This window comes from Paroedura picta, chromosome 13 (genome assembly GCF_049243985.1).
Source record: "Paroedura picta isolate Pp20150507F chromosome 13, Ppicta_v3.0, whole genome shotgun sequence".
Taxonomy (NCBI): domain Eukaryota; kingdom Metazoa; phylum Chordata; class Lepidosauria; order Squamata; family Gekkonidae; genus Paroedura; species Paroedura picta.
Window position 1 is genome coordinate 36,926,938 of NC_135381.1, and position 17,326 is coordinate 36,944,263.

The following is a 17,326-nucleotide window of genomic DNA, read 5'->3' on the forward strand; positions in this document are numbered from 1 at the left end:
ACTTTTGGGTTTAAAATGTAGCCACCAGGGTACTATCAAGGGTTGGTTACGGGGTTTACTGGGACTTTACTGGGCACACAATAGATGTAAAGGTAAAAGGTAAAGGTATCCCCTGTGCAAGCACCGAGTCATGTCTGACCCTTGGGGTGGCGCCCTCTAGCGTTTTCATGGCAGACTCAATACGGGGTGGTTTGCCAGTGCCTTCCCCAGTCATTACCGTTTACTCCCCAGCAAGCTGGGTACTCATTTTACCCACATCGGAAGGATGGAAGGCTGAGTCAACCTTGAGCCGGCTGCTGGGATTGAACTCCCAGCCTCATGGGCAGAGCTTTCAGACGGCTGCCTTACCACTCTGCGCCACAAGAGGCTGTTAACAATAGATGAGGGATGGCCAAACTGCGGCCTTCCAAATGTCCATGGACTACAATTTCCACGAGCCCCTGCCAGCTTTTGCTGGCAGGGGCTCATGGGAATTGTAGTCCATGGACATCTGGAGGGCTGCAGTTTGACTACCCCTGCAATAGATAATGCCCTTTCAATGCACTTTTGAAGTAGATGCTTTTGCTGGCAGGGGCTCATGGGAATCGTAGTCCATGGGCATCTGGAGAGCCGCAGTCTGACTACCCCTGCAATAGATAATGCCCTTTCAATGCACTTTGGAAGTAGATGCTTTTGCTGGCAGGGGCTCATGGGAATTGTAGTCCATGGGCATCTGGAGGGCTGCAGTTTGACTACCCCTGCAATAGATAATGCCCATTCAATGCCCTTTTGAAGTGGATGTTGCTGTTGCGCACAGGGACAATCCAGCCGCCAAAGCACACCGAAAGCGCATTATCCCACGTGTGCAGAACCTCCTGGCTTCCCTCGCTCCTCCTCGGCCTCCCGGCGGCCTGGCTGGCGCGCTGCCCGGGGCGGAGCTGGCGCAGCAGCAGCAGCAGCAGGCGTGTCCCCGCGGCGAGGGCGGCCGACGCGACTACCCTCCGCCCGGCGCGCCTGCCCGGCCAGTGCACCGCCCGCTCGCCCGACGGTCCGCCAGCCCGAGCCGCCATGTACGGCGTCCAGCAACAGGTCCAGCCGACGCCGCTGCCGCCGTCCCAGCAGCAGCAGCAGCCGCCGCCCAGCTACCCTCCGCCCTGCCGGCCCTGCTACGAGCCGCCCCAGTGCTACCCCTTCCCGGAGCCCCCCCGGCCGCCGCCCCAGTGCTACGCGCCGCCCAGCTACGCTCCCCCGCCGCCGCTGCCGCCGCCGTCGTGCGAGCCTCGGCCCTTGCCCCAGCAGACCTGCCCGCCGCCGGCCACGCTGCCCCGCGCCCGCCAGAACCGGCCCGCCCCGCTGCCCTTGCAGTGCCCGGCGCCCCCCGGACGGCCCTTCCCCGAGCAGAACCAAGACGGCGGCGGCACCGTGGTCTACGAGCGCGTCCGCACCTACAGCAGCCCCGGCGGGAGGCGCGTGCAGCTCCTGGAGCCGCCCAACTGCTCGCCCCGGGCGCCCTCGCCCGCAGACGGCACCCCCGGCTACCAGCACGTCATCTGGAGCAGCGAGCCGCCTCTGCCGCCCCAGGTAAGCCGCCGGGCGGCCCGTCTGAAGCGACCGAGCAAGGGGGGGGGGGGGTCCGGGGGCGCTTGGAAGGCCGGCCGCGTTTTCCCTTCCGCGTGCTCACGAGTCCCAGGAAGGGTACCTGCACAGGTGAGCCCCTACCCTGCTGGGTGGGCTTGGAGGGGACGCTGGACTCCCGCTTTACGCACCAGGCGCCTTTTGGGGGTTTGATCCAGACCCGTCCCCGCGAGTTCACCCAAGGACTTGCTATTCACACCTTATGCTTGCAAAACAGGTTATCCCCTGGGTGGGGGCATAGCCACTAAGAAAAGTTGTCTTTCTCCCCCTGCCCTCCCAGCTTCCCAGAACTGTTCCCACCAGAACATCAAGAGGAGTTAAGGGGATAAATTAAGGAGATTTGGTTTCCCACTACCTGTCTCCCTTCCAAGGCTTACATTTCTATTTGTGCCAAGGACCGAGTTATTTCGAATGTGGAATGTGACTTCTGTATTATTCACCTGCAGGTGTATAATTTGCATAGACGGGGTGGGTGGGTTTAGGTTTGGAAAACGATGCAGGATTCATTCATTGAGGGGACTGGAGGAAAAAAGTTCAGTAGGCCCACACCTGGTCCAGCTGTGCCAGTCAGATTCAGAACCTGCCCCAGCGTTGGCAAAGCCAAAACAGAAATTTTGAGAGACCGAAACAAGCATTTCTGCAGAACATGTAATTTGGTTTCTTGTGCTGGGCTTTCATACACCCTCTTGAGACTTAATGGACAGCAGGCAGGTTTTGCTTAGCTGGCACAACTCCACCCCTAGGAAAGGACATACGGTCAGCACTGGCTCCCCTGCATCTGAGTAATTCTGCTGCTTCCCTGGCTGTTACTAAATATGGGGTTTGCTCAGTGTGTACCAATTAAATGCTGGCATGTGACATCCTGTATAGTTCGCAAAGTGTAGAGCAGGGGTAGTCAACCTGCGGTCCTCCAGATGTCCATGGACTACAATTCCCATGAGCCCCTGCCAGCAAATGCTGGCAGGGGCTCATGGGGATTGTAGTCCATGGACATCTGGAGGACCGCAGGTTGACTACCACTGTTGTAGAGAATGACTGTTTAAACCAGGGACATCCAGCAGCGTCTCCAGCTGTGTTGGGATCTGAATCTCCTCTACACCGCACCAGTAGATACGGTTTTTAGTGCATGGAAAGGCTTTGGGGGCCCTTTCTCATTCCCAGGGGTTTGCTAGCTTGGGCAGTGATCTGGAGCAGATGAGGTGCGCTGCTTTGGGATTCCAGCATGCTGCTTGTTGCATTTCGTCAGGCTTTTGCGTTCCAGAGGAAGAGGTGATTTTTGCAAGAAATGCCTAAATCGGGCAATATGTGTTTTTTTTTTCTTGCATGAAACACCTGTAAGTTGAACATGGGCTGCCCCAAACAAAATTGCATTATACAGTATTCATTTTTTAAGACTTAAAAATAAGGGATATGCAACCTTTGTTCCTTTGCATCACTTTCTTGTGAATCTGGATTTTCAGTGGCTGATCCTGTCTGGCAGGTGTGCCTGGGATATGTCAGAGCAGTGTGTCTGTGTGTGTATAAGGGGAGGGGATGGTGGTCATTGGACCTAGCAACCTTTGTGTATCTTTTACTAATGAAAAGCAGCCAAAATGAGTAAGGAATAGGATCCTGTGAGGAGATACTGAAGAATCTGGGACTTTTTGGTGTTGGACAAAGACAATTAAGGCCAAGTCTGGCTTGCTCATATGAGGGGGGATCAGACCCCACAGAACGTCCTGAGTTGCATAGAGACAGGCAGTGACAAACCTGATCTTTCTGTCTCTTGCCTGAAACTGCTGTGGGCTTGCCATGATTAGACTGTACTTGTCACTGAGTGGGGAAATGACAGAGGTTTATAAAATTACAGACATGGTATGGTGATAATGGCTCGGGAGAACTATTGCTCTCTCTCCCCGTAATCCTAGAACTGCCCTACTCCTAAGAGTCCGGATGCCCAATGGAGTGAATGGGCAATAGACTGACAAACAAACAAAAGGAAATACCTCTTTAACTGGTGATGAATCAGATGGTGGAATTCACTGCCAGCGAGTGCAGGGAGGGCCACAAGCACCAGGGACTTTAAAATCTGCCAGGTTTCAAGAGGAGATTGCCATCAATGGCTGCTGGCCATGGTGACTAAAGGAGAGCTCTGCATCTAAAGGCAATAAACCTCTGAATGCCAGTGTGATGAGACAATTACAGGGAAGTCCTTGGCCTTTATTCTCTGTTGATCCACCAAGGTAGAGCATGATGGTGGACTAGATAGACCACTGGTCTGATCCAGCAGGGCTCCTTTTATGCTCAAAACATCAGAAGTGTTTTATTTCTGGATTTGTGAGCCAAGGGATTTCCTTGGAAACACCAAGTTTGCCATGGCAAAGACTTATTTGTTTTGTTTAGCAAATTATTTCTGCCTGGCTTTTTGGTACCTTCGTTTCATCATCCTGAGCATATGTGTAATACAATACAATGTTGGGTCTGTCTGGGGAAGAGAAAAGGCAGATGTGGGACTTGATAAGTCCCACAGGCCTTGCTTGCTGTCTCCACATGAAACCTGTTTTTTTGCTCAGACAAACAGGGCAGCAGGCCATTTGGCTAGTGAGATAATGTTGTGACAGATGGTGCAGTCCACTGAGGCATGCTCCTGCACCAAGCTCTGTAGGAGATGACTTGGAGAACATTAATGCTCTCGGACCGCTAATGTTTATTTCCTTCTCTGGCTTATTCCAGAGAATCACGCCTGTTAAACATATATATATGTAAGTGGCGATGATTTTACAAGTATGGAATCTGGTCGCGCTCGCTTGTTTGCTTAATTATCTATCTGTTGCTTTTGTGTTCTGCCCTTCCTCCTGGAGGTTACATGAGGCTGCCCCATGTCCTACGCACAGTGGCTCTGAAAGTAGATAGATGGAATCATCTTTGACTCACTTAGAGAGCAGGCTTGATGTAGTGGTTAAGAGTGGCTTTTGGGCTTGAGAATTAGGATTGATTCCCCACTCCTCCACATGCAGCCAGCTGGGTGACCCTGGGCCAGTCCCAGTTCTCTTAGAGCTCTCTCAGCCTCACCTACTTCCCTGGGTGTCTGTTGTGGGGAGAAGAACAAAAATAGAGTCTAATAGCACCTTTTAGACCAACAAAGACTTATTCAAGGCGTGAGCTTTCGAGTACAGGCACTCTTCCTTAGAAGAAGCGGAGAGAGGAAGGGTGAGTGATTGTAAGCAGTTTTGACATTCCTTCGGGTAGAGATAAGCAGGCTACAAAAAGCCAGCTCTTCTTCCTGAAAACTTAAGCTTTGAATATGTTGTTGGTGTTTAAGGTGCCCGTAGGACTCAAAATTTAGTTCTGGGCACCCAAGGTACCTCATAACTGACTGGGGATATGAACCGTAATCTCCCTAAGCCAAGTTACTACACCTGCTGAAGATATGGCCGCAGCTTTGGGGTGGCCGGTGCCCAGAGCTCAAAGAAGAGTGTGGATTGTTGTAGAAGTGGCTTTGTGGTAGGCCTGAAAGAAGTTTAAAAGGGTTCCTTGCCCACAAGGGCATTTGTTGAAACAACTCAAAACAATAAATAATAAAATATTCTAAAATATTCTAAAATATTTTAGAATAAAACAAAAGCAAAATAGTGTTTGACTGGGGTGGGGGTATGCATAACAAAAGAGGTATGCATAACAAACCTACAGGAGAGAGAAAAGGGAAAAGCCAGGAGTCAGGACAGGTGGGCCCATGTTGTAAGATGCTCTGCTGGCTGTTACCTTGAAAGCAGTGGTCCCCAACCTCCGGTCCGGGGGATCAGTTGGTACCGGGCCGAAGCTCCTCCTTGTCCTCCTCCCTGGCTGCTGCCTCGGGGGGGCTGCCCTGCCACTCTGCCACTGGCTCACCTTTGGTGCTCTCCAGTGGCCACCATGGCTGGGGCTCCCCCTCAGTGTGGCACTGCGCAGCTGCTGCTGGCAGCGCCCCCCAATGGGCAGTGGGAAGCCAGGGGCACCAGCGGGAAAGCAAGTATAGCAGGGGCTTAGGCGGCGGTGACGATTCCTCGGTAAAAGACTACCCCCCCCCAGGGCCTCAGTAAAATTGTCAAGCATTGACCGGTCCCTGGTGATAAAAAGTTTGGGGACCACTGCCTTAAAGGGCCTTAGACTGCTTACTCTCAGATGTGTCTGCCCATCAGGTAAGATCTTCTGTGGACTCCTCTTTCATAGGTTGGGAGGAAGGTTGTGAAGGACAGGACCTTTTCCCTGGTGGAAACATGACTTTGAAACTAACACTCCCCCCCCCCCCCCCAATACCTTGGTGACTAGCTGATCTGGTTTTAGAATGTCAAATGAATTTTTTCCCTGTCCACTTAAGGGTTCATATTTATTTACCTCCATGCTCTTTTGATCTAATGATCTTGAACAGCAAATAGGCATTATGGTCATGTTGACCTCTTTCTCCTCCCCCCCCCCCAGTGGCCAGTGATGGTGATGGGGGTGGGAAGCAGAGGGGTGCTGGGTGGGCATATGCGCAGCTACGCTTCCTAACCATGTTCTGCACAATCGTACCACTTTTGGGCATTCTCAAATCCTGAAGAATGTTTCCGGGGTTTCTCAATGGTAAAGAGGTTGAGAAAGCCTGAGATAGGGTAAGAATTCAAGCGGGTTAAAAATGTGACTTTATTACTTTATTACTGGTCTTAGAAGTCAGAGTTGGTATGTGAGGAATGTGCAGAGTGAGGCAGTTTGGTTACATCTTTTCTACAGGGGCCGACCAACTCAGCCAGTGGACTTTTATCAATGCGTCGGTAAAGTCACCTGAAAACGTTGATCTCCAAGACTGTTTTTGACTGTTACAATGAACAGTAATCATGAAATAGAATTTCGGCTCCTAGTTCTGCAGATTTCGTTGTTTCTAAGACCACATGCACAACAGTGAAGAAATGCAGAGGTCTTTGCCCCTGTGTTTCCAAACGCTTCCTTTTTGGGGTTTGCCTATGCAAACAAACCTTCCTGATAAAGGAAATGACTGATACAGTACATGGTCTATGGGAAAGGAAAGTGAATTTGCCTCTTTCTGTTGTGGAGGAAAGGAAATATGTGTTAAAATATTTAAGTGGGGGAGAGGAAAAGGGGCAGATTCCAAACATTTGGGCCAAATCTGTATATGAGAGACAGAGAGAGATAGACAGAGACAGAGAGAGACAGAGACTGAATATTTACATTGGCATTTGTAATAAAATGTATCTCCCAGCACAAATATAATAAACCTCTTGTTGAGTGTTTCAAAACAGTTAATCCGGGGTCAATTACAGCAGGTTAATGTTGCTTTTTATTGTAAAATCTGAACAATGCAGTGGCTTATTATAAAGCTTCTCTAATAAGGATGTGTGAATGCATTGTGCCCACAAAAACCATTTTACAAGGGTTACTTAACTTCAGTATGGGCAAGTTTAATAAGACCTCTGGCTCTCTATAGCGCCGCTGCATTTTAAAAATGTTTCGAACTTGTTCTTCTGGAATCTGGTTGTAAACTTTGCCTCTGAATTTGACAGTTCCTCATTGTTTTGCAAACACACACACACCCCTGTGCAATCTGGAACTAGCTGGTGTGTGTTCTAGAGCAGGGATCCTCAACCTGTGGTCCTCCAGATGTTCGTGGACTACAATTCCCAGGAGCCCCTGCCAGCAAATGCTGGCAGGGGCTCATGGGAATTGTAGTCAACGAACATCTGGAGGACCACAGGTTGAGGATCCCTGTTCTAGAGCTGATTTTGTGTGCCGTCTTTGGCCCAGCAACTCCTTCCCCAGGGACGGCTTCCACACTGCAGCGGGTGAATATCTCTCCAAGCAAGGCAGGAGGATCACTGGCGCAGTCTGATGCCACCACATCTGCCCCCCAATTTGAGGTCAGGCTAGTGCTGGTGTTTATTTTTAGAACATTTGGTACCCCGCCTTTTCAAAAAGTTGAAAGCGGCGAACAGCATGTACCATTAATTATGGCGTTGAATGTACAGCTTGTTATAAGGATGGCACTCCCTTGTACGGTGCTTTCATTCGGCCAAATGCTCTCTGTCAGTAGGCAGCGTGGTAGGTTCAGCAGCAGTGCGGTAGGTACAGTGTTGTTTTTCTGATGGGTAGCCTAGGGGTAGCTGGCTCTCATTCGCACAGGCTGCCAGTGGCTGCAGCTGGACCATGGCTGAATGATAAAGCACGTGCTTCACCTACCAAGGAGCCTCTTCCCTTACATAATCTCAGGAAGCAAGTGTGTTGGGAAAGTCTTCGCTCTACCTAAGACCCTGCAGAGCAAGTTCCAGCCAGGGATTACAATTCTGAGCAAGATGAATGTGGTCACATTGCAGAGGAAGTAAAAGTCGTCACGGATCTCGCTTGGAGCTGTTCCAGGCCAATGAAGGTGACTGTCCGACCCACCTTGCACTTTGTGGGTGGGTCGTACGTCCTGGAAGAAGCCACCAACCAAGGTGATCAGCTGGGCCTTGGTAAAGAAATCTTGCAAAGACAGGGAGAAGTGGGAGGAGCTTGCTCCAGGTTCCTCCCCCGCCTTTGGGCCACACCCTGGAATGGTAAGGAAGATTGATTCTTAGAAAATACAGATTAGACTGATATGATAAGGGCAGCTTTACACATTCAGAAGAAACATGAAGAAGCCAGAAGTGTGAATGTAGTGAACATGTTTGCAAACACATGTTTTATAAAAGTCCGTTGTCAGGGATCCCATTTTGCTTAGTCTGGGTGTGATATGTGGGGCAGTTGTGTCAAGGAACTTTTAATATAAGATATCATGAGATTTTTTCTTAAAGGGCTGAATATCTGAAAACAGATTGCTAGTATCGGCAAGCAGTTACTGTGTTTGCAGAAGTAAGCTCTTGTTGACTTAACTGAAAATCTTGTTGGAATACAATTTGTAATGATTAAAGTGGTATTAATGATTTCAGAAGGACAAATAAGGCGCTTAAAGAAAAGGACGTGGGAAATGGGGCAAATGTTGGGTCCTGGGGTTGGTCTGTGTTTTTTTCTGGCAGGGCTGTAATGGGAATGATTGTACCATTCTAAGCAGAGGTACATGCCCATAGACATCAATGCACTTAGAAGGCTGTAATTCTGCTTAGGACAGCATTGTGAGTACGATACGCTGGAACAGCCTTTTTCAACCTTTTGACCAGGGGTAGTCAAACTGCGGCCCTCCAGATGTCCATGGACTACAATTCCCAGGAGCCCCTGCCAGCATTCGCTGGCAGGGGCTCCTGGGAATTGTAGTCCATGGACATCTGGAAAGCCGCAGTTTGACTACCCCTGCTTTTGTCCATGGAGGTACAAGAGAGTTTTAAATTTGACTCTCATCCCTGGTATGGCTCACCCTAGCACCTTGTTCTTCTGCATGCCTAGACCAGGGTCTGAGTCGAAGGAGCCTGGAATGTGAACAGGGGCGTGTTTTCCCTTTCTGTCCCCAGGGCAGCAGCTGGTTCACATAGCCTTCCCAGCATGAAGAGCTGTTCTCCCTTCTAAAATGCACTCCTATTTTTCATCCATCATTTGCCAAGAGGGTTGTTTGCGGCCGAAAAGCAGCGTTATTTCCACAGAAGATACCTCCCAGTTCAGCCTCTCCCTTTGAAGCTCTTCCAGTTTGTCAATTTCTTTGGGGAAGTTCTTTATGCCGCTGGGATAGGCAGCTCTTAAACTTCTGTGAAGTTTGTGTTTGAGTTAAGAGTTGTGGGCTACAAATTGGGAAAAACAAGATTTTGGGGGTGGACCCTGAGGAGGAGGGGGTAAGGGGAGAGGTGGGAATTCCATGGAGTATTTTTCATTGATTCTATCTTCCAAAATGGCCAGATGCAATTTCCAGTTCTGAACATTCACATGTGTTAAAAACAACAACACGGAAACCGTGAAAGGGCATTGCTGGGAGAAAGACCTACCACCCTCTCTCTTTGCTTGCTTGATGTTTTTCTGTATAGTGGGAGGTTTTAACAGAGAGGGTGAGTCATCAGTCCTTCTGTAGACATGTTTGCACCAGGCCTCTGTTGCTTATGATTGCCATGCTTTTGCCAATGAGCACCTGAGCAGAGGTGCCAATTAAAGTGACTGTGAAACACAATACCTTAACATGTGCAGGCTCTTGAGTGCTCACTTGGCAAGCCAGAGCCCTTGTCTTTGGAAAGCCGAAACATGTCTTCATTAAGATGATCATCCCACAGGGCTTTTGCCTGTGTATTCTCTAGGATTTGGAACTCACCATAAATCCCTGAAGATTAGAGTTGATTCTACTTTAATATCGCCTCCCATTCTCTGAAACCAATATGAGTTTGTGGGTTGAAAAGACACCAATTTGGTAATTCCGTAATTTACTCCACCTAAGCTGTGAAACTTGGAACATGGAAACATTTCAGAGGCCCCTGAAGCTGTGAAGTGGTGTTTAGGCAAGTACGTATATAAAGATTTTTGGAAGAAAGATTGCCAGGAGAATGCAATTGAAAATTCCCCTTTTTCTAGGGGCAAACAAACAAACAAACATAATTTTCTCAGTTGATGTTCTACCAACCCACTTCTTGCTGACTGAGCTTGCAGGAAGATTGAGTGGGCAGCCTGTGCTTTTCTGTCCTAGTTGGCGGCTTAGAGCACTTTGAATCCTCACCTTTGGGGAGTGTGGCTGGTCAACTGGTGATGCCCATGAGTCAAGTTTCAGTTCATTGGAGCTGTTGTCCACCTGCCTGTGCATTAAAGCCAACAGAGAAAAGAGCCTTTGCAAGGACTGCAGGTGTATAAGAGTCCTTTATATCAGGGGTAGTCAACTTGTGGTCCTCCAGATGTCCATGGACTACAATTCCCATGAGCCCCTGCCAGCATTCGCTGGCAGGGGCTCATGGGAATTGTAGTCCATGGACACCTGGAGGACCACAGGTTGACTACCCCTGCTTTATATAAAAGAACTTTATTGGCAGGCATGCAGGTGTATAATGCTATCCAGGTGCCATATCTTTCATGATAATATAAGCAAGGAGCTTACAGTTTAATATTATAGTAGGCACTTGCTAGAGTTGTCAACCTCAAGGTGAATCCTTGAGATCTCTCACTATTACAAATTATCTCTAGACTAGACAATAGAGATCAGGTCCCTCTTCTCCCCAAATCCCATCCCTCCATCCTCCACCACCAAATTTTCCAGGTATTTACCAATCCAGAGCTGGTAACCATAGCAGCAAGAGAAGAACAGGAGTGGTTTAATAAGGTGAAATGTACTAGATTTGAGCTGACATAAAATCATCTGAATTTTGAAGATATGTACTATACATCCAACAACCGGTTCAGCCAGTTCTCTGTCTGGGAGGGGCTTGCCAGAATGTTAGGGTGAAGTGGTGGAGGGTTTGCATTCTCTAGCAAATCAGCTGGAATTGCCTCCCTTTAGTTAAAGAAGGCCTCCACAATGCATATATCTATTGTTTTAATGGCTAGTGGTTGCAGTAGAGCAGCCAGATTGTTTAGTGTAGGGGTAGTCAACCTGTGGTCCTCCAGATGTTCATGGCCTACAATTCCCATGAGCCCCTGCCAGCGACTACGCCTGGTTTAGTGGACTCTCCACGCAGAATATATTATGACCATGTTTAAAGATCTATTCTGGTATCTGCTTTATCAAGAAAGTTCTAAACAGCTTCGAGTAGGGCAATTGAAGGACCATCCAGTCCAATGTAAACCTGCCCATTCTCTGAGATTCTTTTTGAAGTCCAGCTGTGGGTATCCCTGGTCTCAGAAGCCAGACAGGTAGTGGTTGGAAGGTAGGGCCTTTTCAACGGTGGCACCTTCCTTGTTGACTGATGCTATTGTCAGGGCATCAGTATTATCTTTATGGTACTAAGCACATACAATTATAATTCGATGGATATTTGGATGAGCCCTTGTTACTTTTATCTCTGCTTTTCATTACTGGCTAGTTTTATTTGAGGAAATGTTTGTGTTTTTAAGAAGGGAAATGTTTGCATTTTTAAGCACAAAAGCAGGCTGTACATTTGAAAAATAAAACAACCATGCGTGATTTTTAAATAAGACAACCATTTAATTTTATGCATTAAGAAGAAAATTTTTTCTAAATCTAGGAATATCAATTATTTAAGTAGTTGCTACTTAATTTGCTCCTAATTTAATTAATTTAAAATGATATGGAGGATTGCTTTTGTGTTGCCTGTTCCAAGAGAGTGGAGAGAAGAAAACTCTAAACTTGATAAAACTTCTGGAAAGCTTTTTTTCACTGGATAAAAATCTAGTTTGACCAACAAACTTTGATTGTAGGCTCCTTCAAACACCTTTGTTCCTCGTTCTTTCCACTGCATAGCTACTGCAAATGTTTGTGCATCTAGAAGGAAAAGGGTTGGCTGAATCTCCAGTGTCAGAGATGCACTTATGTAATTTCAGACCCTGAGTATAATTGTTTTATCGGGGAGGTTCCCTCTTTATATTGTAATAAACATTTGCAAAGCTATAGCCTGGCTTTGGGGGAGGGGGCGTGTTATTTATTATTAGCTTGTTTAGAAAATGCATATGCTGCCTCTTTAGATACCGCACGCTTCCGCCGCCCACCCCCCCAAGTCACTGCTGTGCTTCCCCCTGCTCCGCTGCACATTAACCCACCACAAGCTTCTGCCGCCCACCCCCACCCTCTACCCCACACATTCCCCCACCCCACACACCCGCCCACTGCATGCTTCTTCCGCCCACCCCCATGAACTCTGAACTCCCACCCCCCTCCGCTGCACATTCAACCACCCCACACACCCACCCACCCACCCACCCACCACCCTCTTCTGCCTCCTGACCCCCATACGAGTCGCCCTCCGAACCGTGGCCTCTTCCCCCACCCCAAATACCTTTGCACCCTCCCCTCTCTAGCCCACGATCTTACCCGGCCACCCTCCCTCCCAACTGGCCCCCCCTCACGACTCCCCCCCAACCACCCATGGACCCTTCACGCACTACCCTCCTTCCCCCCTTTTCCATCCCATTCCATCTACCTCCCTGGCATCCATCTATCCATCCATCCTTCCTTCCTTCCTTCCTTCCTTCCTTCCTTCCTTCCTTCCTTCCTTCCTTCCTTCCTTCCTTCCTTCCTCCCTCCCTCCCTCCCTCCCTCCCTCCCTCCTTCCTTCCTTCCTTCCTTCCTTCCTTCCTTCCTTCCTTCCTTCCTTCCTTCCTTCCTCTAATTTTCTATCTACTTCTTGCCTCTCTCTCTCTCTCCCTCACACTTGCTCTCTTTGGCCCTTCCTGTCTTTCTGCCTTTCTCCCTTCCTTTCTTTCTGCCTTCTATCCATCGCTTCACCCACCCCTTGGCCTCCTTTCTCACTCCTATCCCTCCTTCCCTCTTCTACCTTCCTTTACTACATTCTTCCTCCCCATCCACTAGCGCCCACTGTATTTTATCTACATCGGGCTTACTTTCTAGTCAGTACAATAAACCGTAATAATGACAGCATAAATTTTCAGTATGAAACCCAAGCCACTGAAAATAGCGTTTACCCCAAAGTTCAGACCTCCTACTGCCGCTGAGCATTTGTGCATAAATTTTCCTGGGGCCTGCCTTCTTGCCATGTCTTTATGTTGTCTTGTATCTTTTTGGCTCAGTTGGGAAGCTGGGCTGCTGCGTCTCTTGCTTTCTACGGAGGTTACAACTCTTTAGAGGTTACAATTTTTCTCTGTTACAGTGGTTCTAAATCCACTACTGGTTCTAAATTCTTCTAAACCTGCATTCTGTATCACCTGGAAGCAATGTCACTTGAAATTGATGGGCCTCAGTTCCGAGGAAGTGTCTAGGATTCTTGTTATCTTTTTATCGTGTCTTATTGCATTGTCTTATTTACTATTCTTTTTCTCTCTTCCCTTACAGGAAGTCCAGTCTCCATCTTTGAAATTATCTCCTTATTCCCAGGGTACAGTCCGGAGGATTATATTAGAGAATCCCGAACAGGTAAGAAAACCTGTCCATGGTTGCAACTGTCACTTGCACGGTCCTTGTATGTGCAGCCTTGTGTGTTCAGGTCAACATGGATAGGACCAAGGTTGCTGGTGTCACTAAACTTGTCTGCAAGCCTGTGCCCAACAAACGAGATGAGTGGGCTTCATTCTCATGACCAGTAAACAAACGGCAGTGATCACAGGAGGAGAATCTATCCATGCTTGGTTTATATGCACACAAATGCTGTGCCTGCATGAAGCAGGAGTGTGTAGGTGGGAACAGTGTGCTTGATCAAGAGATGGGTGTGGAGTCAACCTGTTTGGTCCTGTTCTCCCCCCGTCCCTGTGGGTGTTAGCTGTGCATGCACAGATGTTGTGTGTACAGGGCTGCAGTCCATTTCTTAAAAGGGGATTAATTCTCCGGGAGTTGGTGCGCTTGATAATTACGATTTCAGCATTTTGCCTGAAAGGTTGTTGCATTCGCTTTTTGCTGTTGTTTGGTGCTAGCAATATTGGGGGCCATTTCGCACGGCTTCAAAGTAGCAGAATGGTTGCTATTTGGAAACGCTACTAATTTGACATAACCCACGACGTCGTAGACAATCTGCAACAATCCTGAAACCAATCAGCAAAAAGCGCTTCGTTGTGGCGCTTTCAGGGGAATCCAGAAAAGTGGATTCACCCTCCGGATAGCGATACACTCCTGCAACCAATCTGCAACAGTAGCGCTAAAGATCTGTGCGTTACCATTGTTGCTGGTTCTTCAAAGTCCCTCCCCCTGGCTCTCTCCTCCAAACTTCCGGCGAAGCGATCGCCATTTTTTTTTCTCTGAGCGAGCGGGGATAAACGCACCGGCGAGCCTCTTTCTGTTTAGAGGCTTCCCTGGCTTCAGTCCTTCACCTTTAGTCACTAAGCACAAACAACTGAAAAGCCCGTTTGCTGAAATAAAGTCCCTTTATTTTTTACAAATAAATTCAGTCGAAAATCGTGCCCGTGAGAGGGGGGGGGATTTTTTTTTTTATCACTCGAGGCAGCGTGCAAATGATCATACAATCAAACGACAGCTCACATTAGGCAGCTGGATGGGTCTCTCCGTAGCAACGAATCTACCTAGATTCATTGCTATGGGTCGTTTTTTTTTTTTTAAAAACCTTTCTTAAAGGGAAAGGGGCTGTTTGGGAGCATGCTAACGGCTGCCCATTGGCTGCTTGACGGCCAGGGGCGGGACGAGCTTGGCAATAGCGCTTCCTTTCTAGCGATTTCTGCCGAGACCGGAAGCCTGTGGGAAACGCTAAAAAACGCAACTGATTCCACTACAAAGGCAGGTATGCATAACGACGAATTCCACTATTTTAAATGGCGATTTTTCATTCCGCAAACAATTTGCAACAAAGATCCCTGTGCGAAAAGGCCCTAAGACTTTCTGGCATATCTTGTCACCGTGCTCCGGTTGGGGCCATTGTGTCTTAAACACTGCTGGAACTGGACATTTTCATTGGGACTTTTGAAAAAGCCTTTGGCAACCACAATGGATCCAGTACCCAGAGGCTGGGAGGTCAACAGGGTTCCCTTCAGTGAGCATATTTTTATAATATGCAAAGTCTTCTGTCTCCCAGGCTCCAGGCACAGTTCAAGGCTTTGACATAAAAATTACTAAGCAGTCTAGGATCAGGACGCACAAAGGATTTATTAATTGGTTGTTTTCCTTATTTTAATGCTGATTTTTCTATTAGTAGTTTTGTTATTTTATTGAATTTGTAAGCATCCTTGAATGCCTAAGAGCAGGGGTAGTCAAATTGCGGCCCTCCAGATGTCCATGGACTACAATTCCCAGGAGCCCCTGCCAGCATCCGCTGGCAGGGGGCTCCTGGGAATTATAGTCCATGGACATCTGGAGGGCCGCAGTTTGACTACCCCTGCCTAAGAGGATGGAAACACATTTCTGTTTTCCTCCAAAGTAAACAAATAATAGCTGTACCGTTCAGCAAAGCCCAACTGTTTTATATTTCCAGGAGCCATTGTCTCCGCTTCTGAGGGGAGGAAATAATGTCATCATTGAAAAAACAGTAAGAAAATATGAGCTACTAAATCCAGATCAGGTAAGACTTTCCCCCCCTTCTTTTAAAGTTTTGCCCAGTAACAATTGTGGGTTTGTTCTTTTGATAGAGTTTTGGCTGCCTGGGAGCTAATGGAAGAAGCTGTGTGTGTGGCTGACATTAAGGGTTAGCATTCTCAGAAAGACCCCAGGACCTCATTGCCTTTGGCAGAGTAACCCTGTGTAGCTGCAGTGACCACAGCTTATTCTTTCTCTCTGGGTGGATCGAAAGTGGTGGCCTTGGACCCCCTGGGAAAGATGGATTTGGCCAGCCTTCCTCCCTTTTGCTGGGTTGCGTATCCCCTCCGTCTTCTTTCCTTCCCTTGTCATTGACTAAACAACATCAACTGTGGCTCCTGTTAACATACCTGCTGGGACAAACCATAAGGGCTGTCTGGCGGCACCTTCATAGCTGAGTGAAAAGTGGTCGTAACTGGACAGCAGACAGCAGCTTATCTGCCCTCTCTGTCTAGCTATTTTGGAAGGGGTCGTGTTGGACAGGATCTTGCCAAGAACCCCTTAAGACTGTGATGTTTAATTTTGTACATCTAAATTGCTATGGTTTTAGTTGTTGTAACCCACCTTGAAACTTTGGGGAAGAGCTGGCTAGAAATATAACGATTAGATAGCTAGCCAGCACGCAAGCAAGCAAGCATCTAGCCCTGTGTGCCTGAACCACTAAAAGGGCCTGTTTCCCACATTGATCTCCTCCCCCTTTCCATTAATCCCTGCACCTCTGGTCACACAGGCAGCACCTGTTTCTCTCTGGCTACGGGAGAAGGGCAGAGGTGGAGAGAGAAACACTCGCTCAGCAATGCAAAAAGATCAGGGCTGCTCCTGCTGTGAGCGCTTTCTGCAGAACAGACGGCCAGCAGCCTTCCTTTGAAAGAACTGTATTCATGGTGTCGTTTTACATTTCTGACTTCCCAGAACAATACAAAGGTCTTTGCATGGAGTTTCCCTGTACGGGGGATCGGTTATATTTTCATAGTGTTTGCTTACGGAGTAGAAGGGGAAAGAAGGTGGACAGGCAAGCCTTATTCTAATGCTGATTAGAATAAGCAGCTGTACACAAAAGCAGCTGTACACAAAAGGAACAGCAGCACAGTCTTTCCTTGTCATTTTTCTGCAAAGACTCTGGGTAGTCAGGAACTGAGAGCCAGGCTAAGTGGTTCAGGCGTTTCATACCTGAAAATTGGCTCTCACGCAGCACTGGCTTGGATTTGCTGAACAGGTGGACAGAAGGACAGGTAGGCTGCAGCTGGTCAGCAAGCCCCCTGGCTACTAAAGCCGATGGGACCTAGCCAGTACTTCTCAGGCAGCCGCCAAGTATTTTTAAGAAGTGCGTGGGATCAAGTAGGGCTTTTACTCAGCAAGGCTTCTGGTGGAATATCGGAGATTTCTGTACACAGTTTTTAAAATGTTGCTTTGGCAAGTCTCTACACCAGCTTTTTAAAGTCTTTTGACTGTGGAGGAGCCCCTGAAATAAACTCCAACTTTGCTTCTCTTACTGCCTGTTCTGATCCTGTTCTGATTAAAGTTTGCATGGACAGATGTAATTTGCAAAAAACACACAGAGCAATTCAGAGACAATTTTTTTTAATGCCAGATGTGTGCATTGCGGAGGGCTTCTTTGGTGAAAGGGAGGCAATTCCAGCTGAGTTGTTGGGAATGCAGGCCCTCCACCAACTCATCCCA

At 48.1% G+C, this 17,326-nt stretch overlaps 1 protein-coding gene across 2 annotated transcripts in view; it reads left to right on the plus strand.

Annotated features, from left to right (window-relative positions):
• The first annotated feature begins 925 nt into the window (after positions 1-925).
• The window catches only part of POF1B (POF1B actin binding protein), a 39,626-nt gene continuing 23,225 nt past the window's right edge, over positions 926-17,326 (plus strand). For both annotated transcript variants that reach the window (XM_077308453.1, XM_077308455.1), the window contains exons 1-3: positions 926-1,560; positions 13,466-13,546; positions 15,546-15,632. In XM_077308453.1, coding sequence (XP_077164568.1) covers positions 1,048-1,560; positions 13,466-13,546; positions 15,546-15,632 — 681 coding nt within the window. In that variant the 5' untranslated portion in view covers positions 926-1,047. The remainder of the gene's footprint in view (positions 1,561-13,465; positions 13,547-15,545; positions 15,633-17,326) is intronic.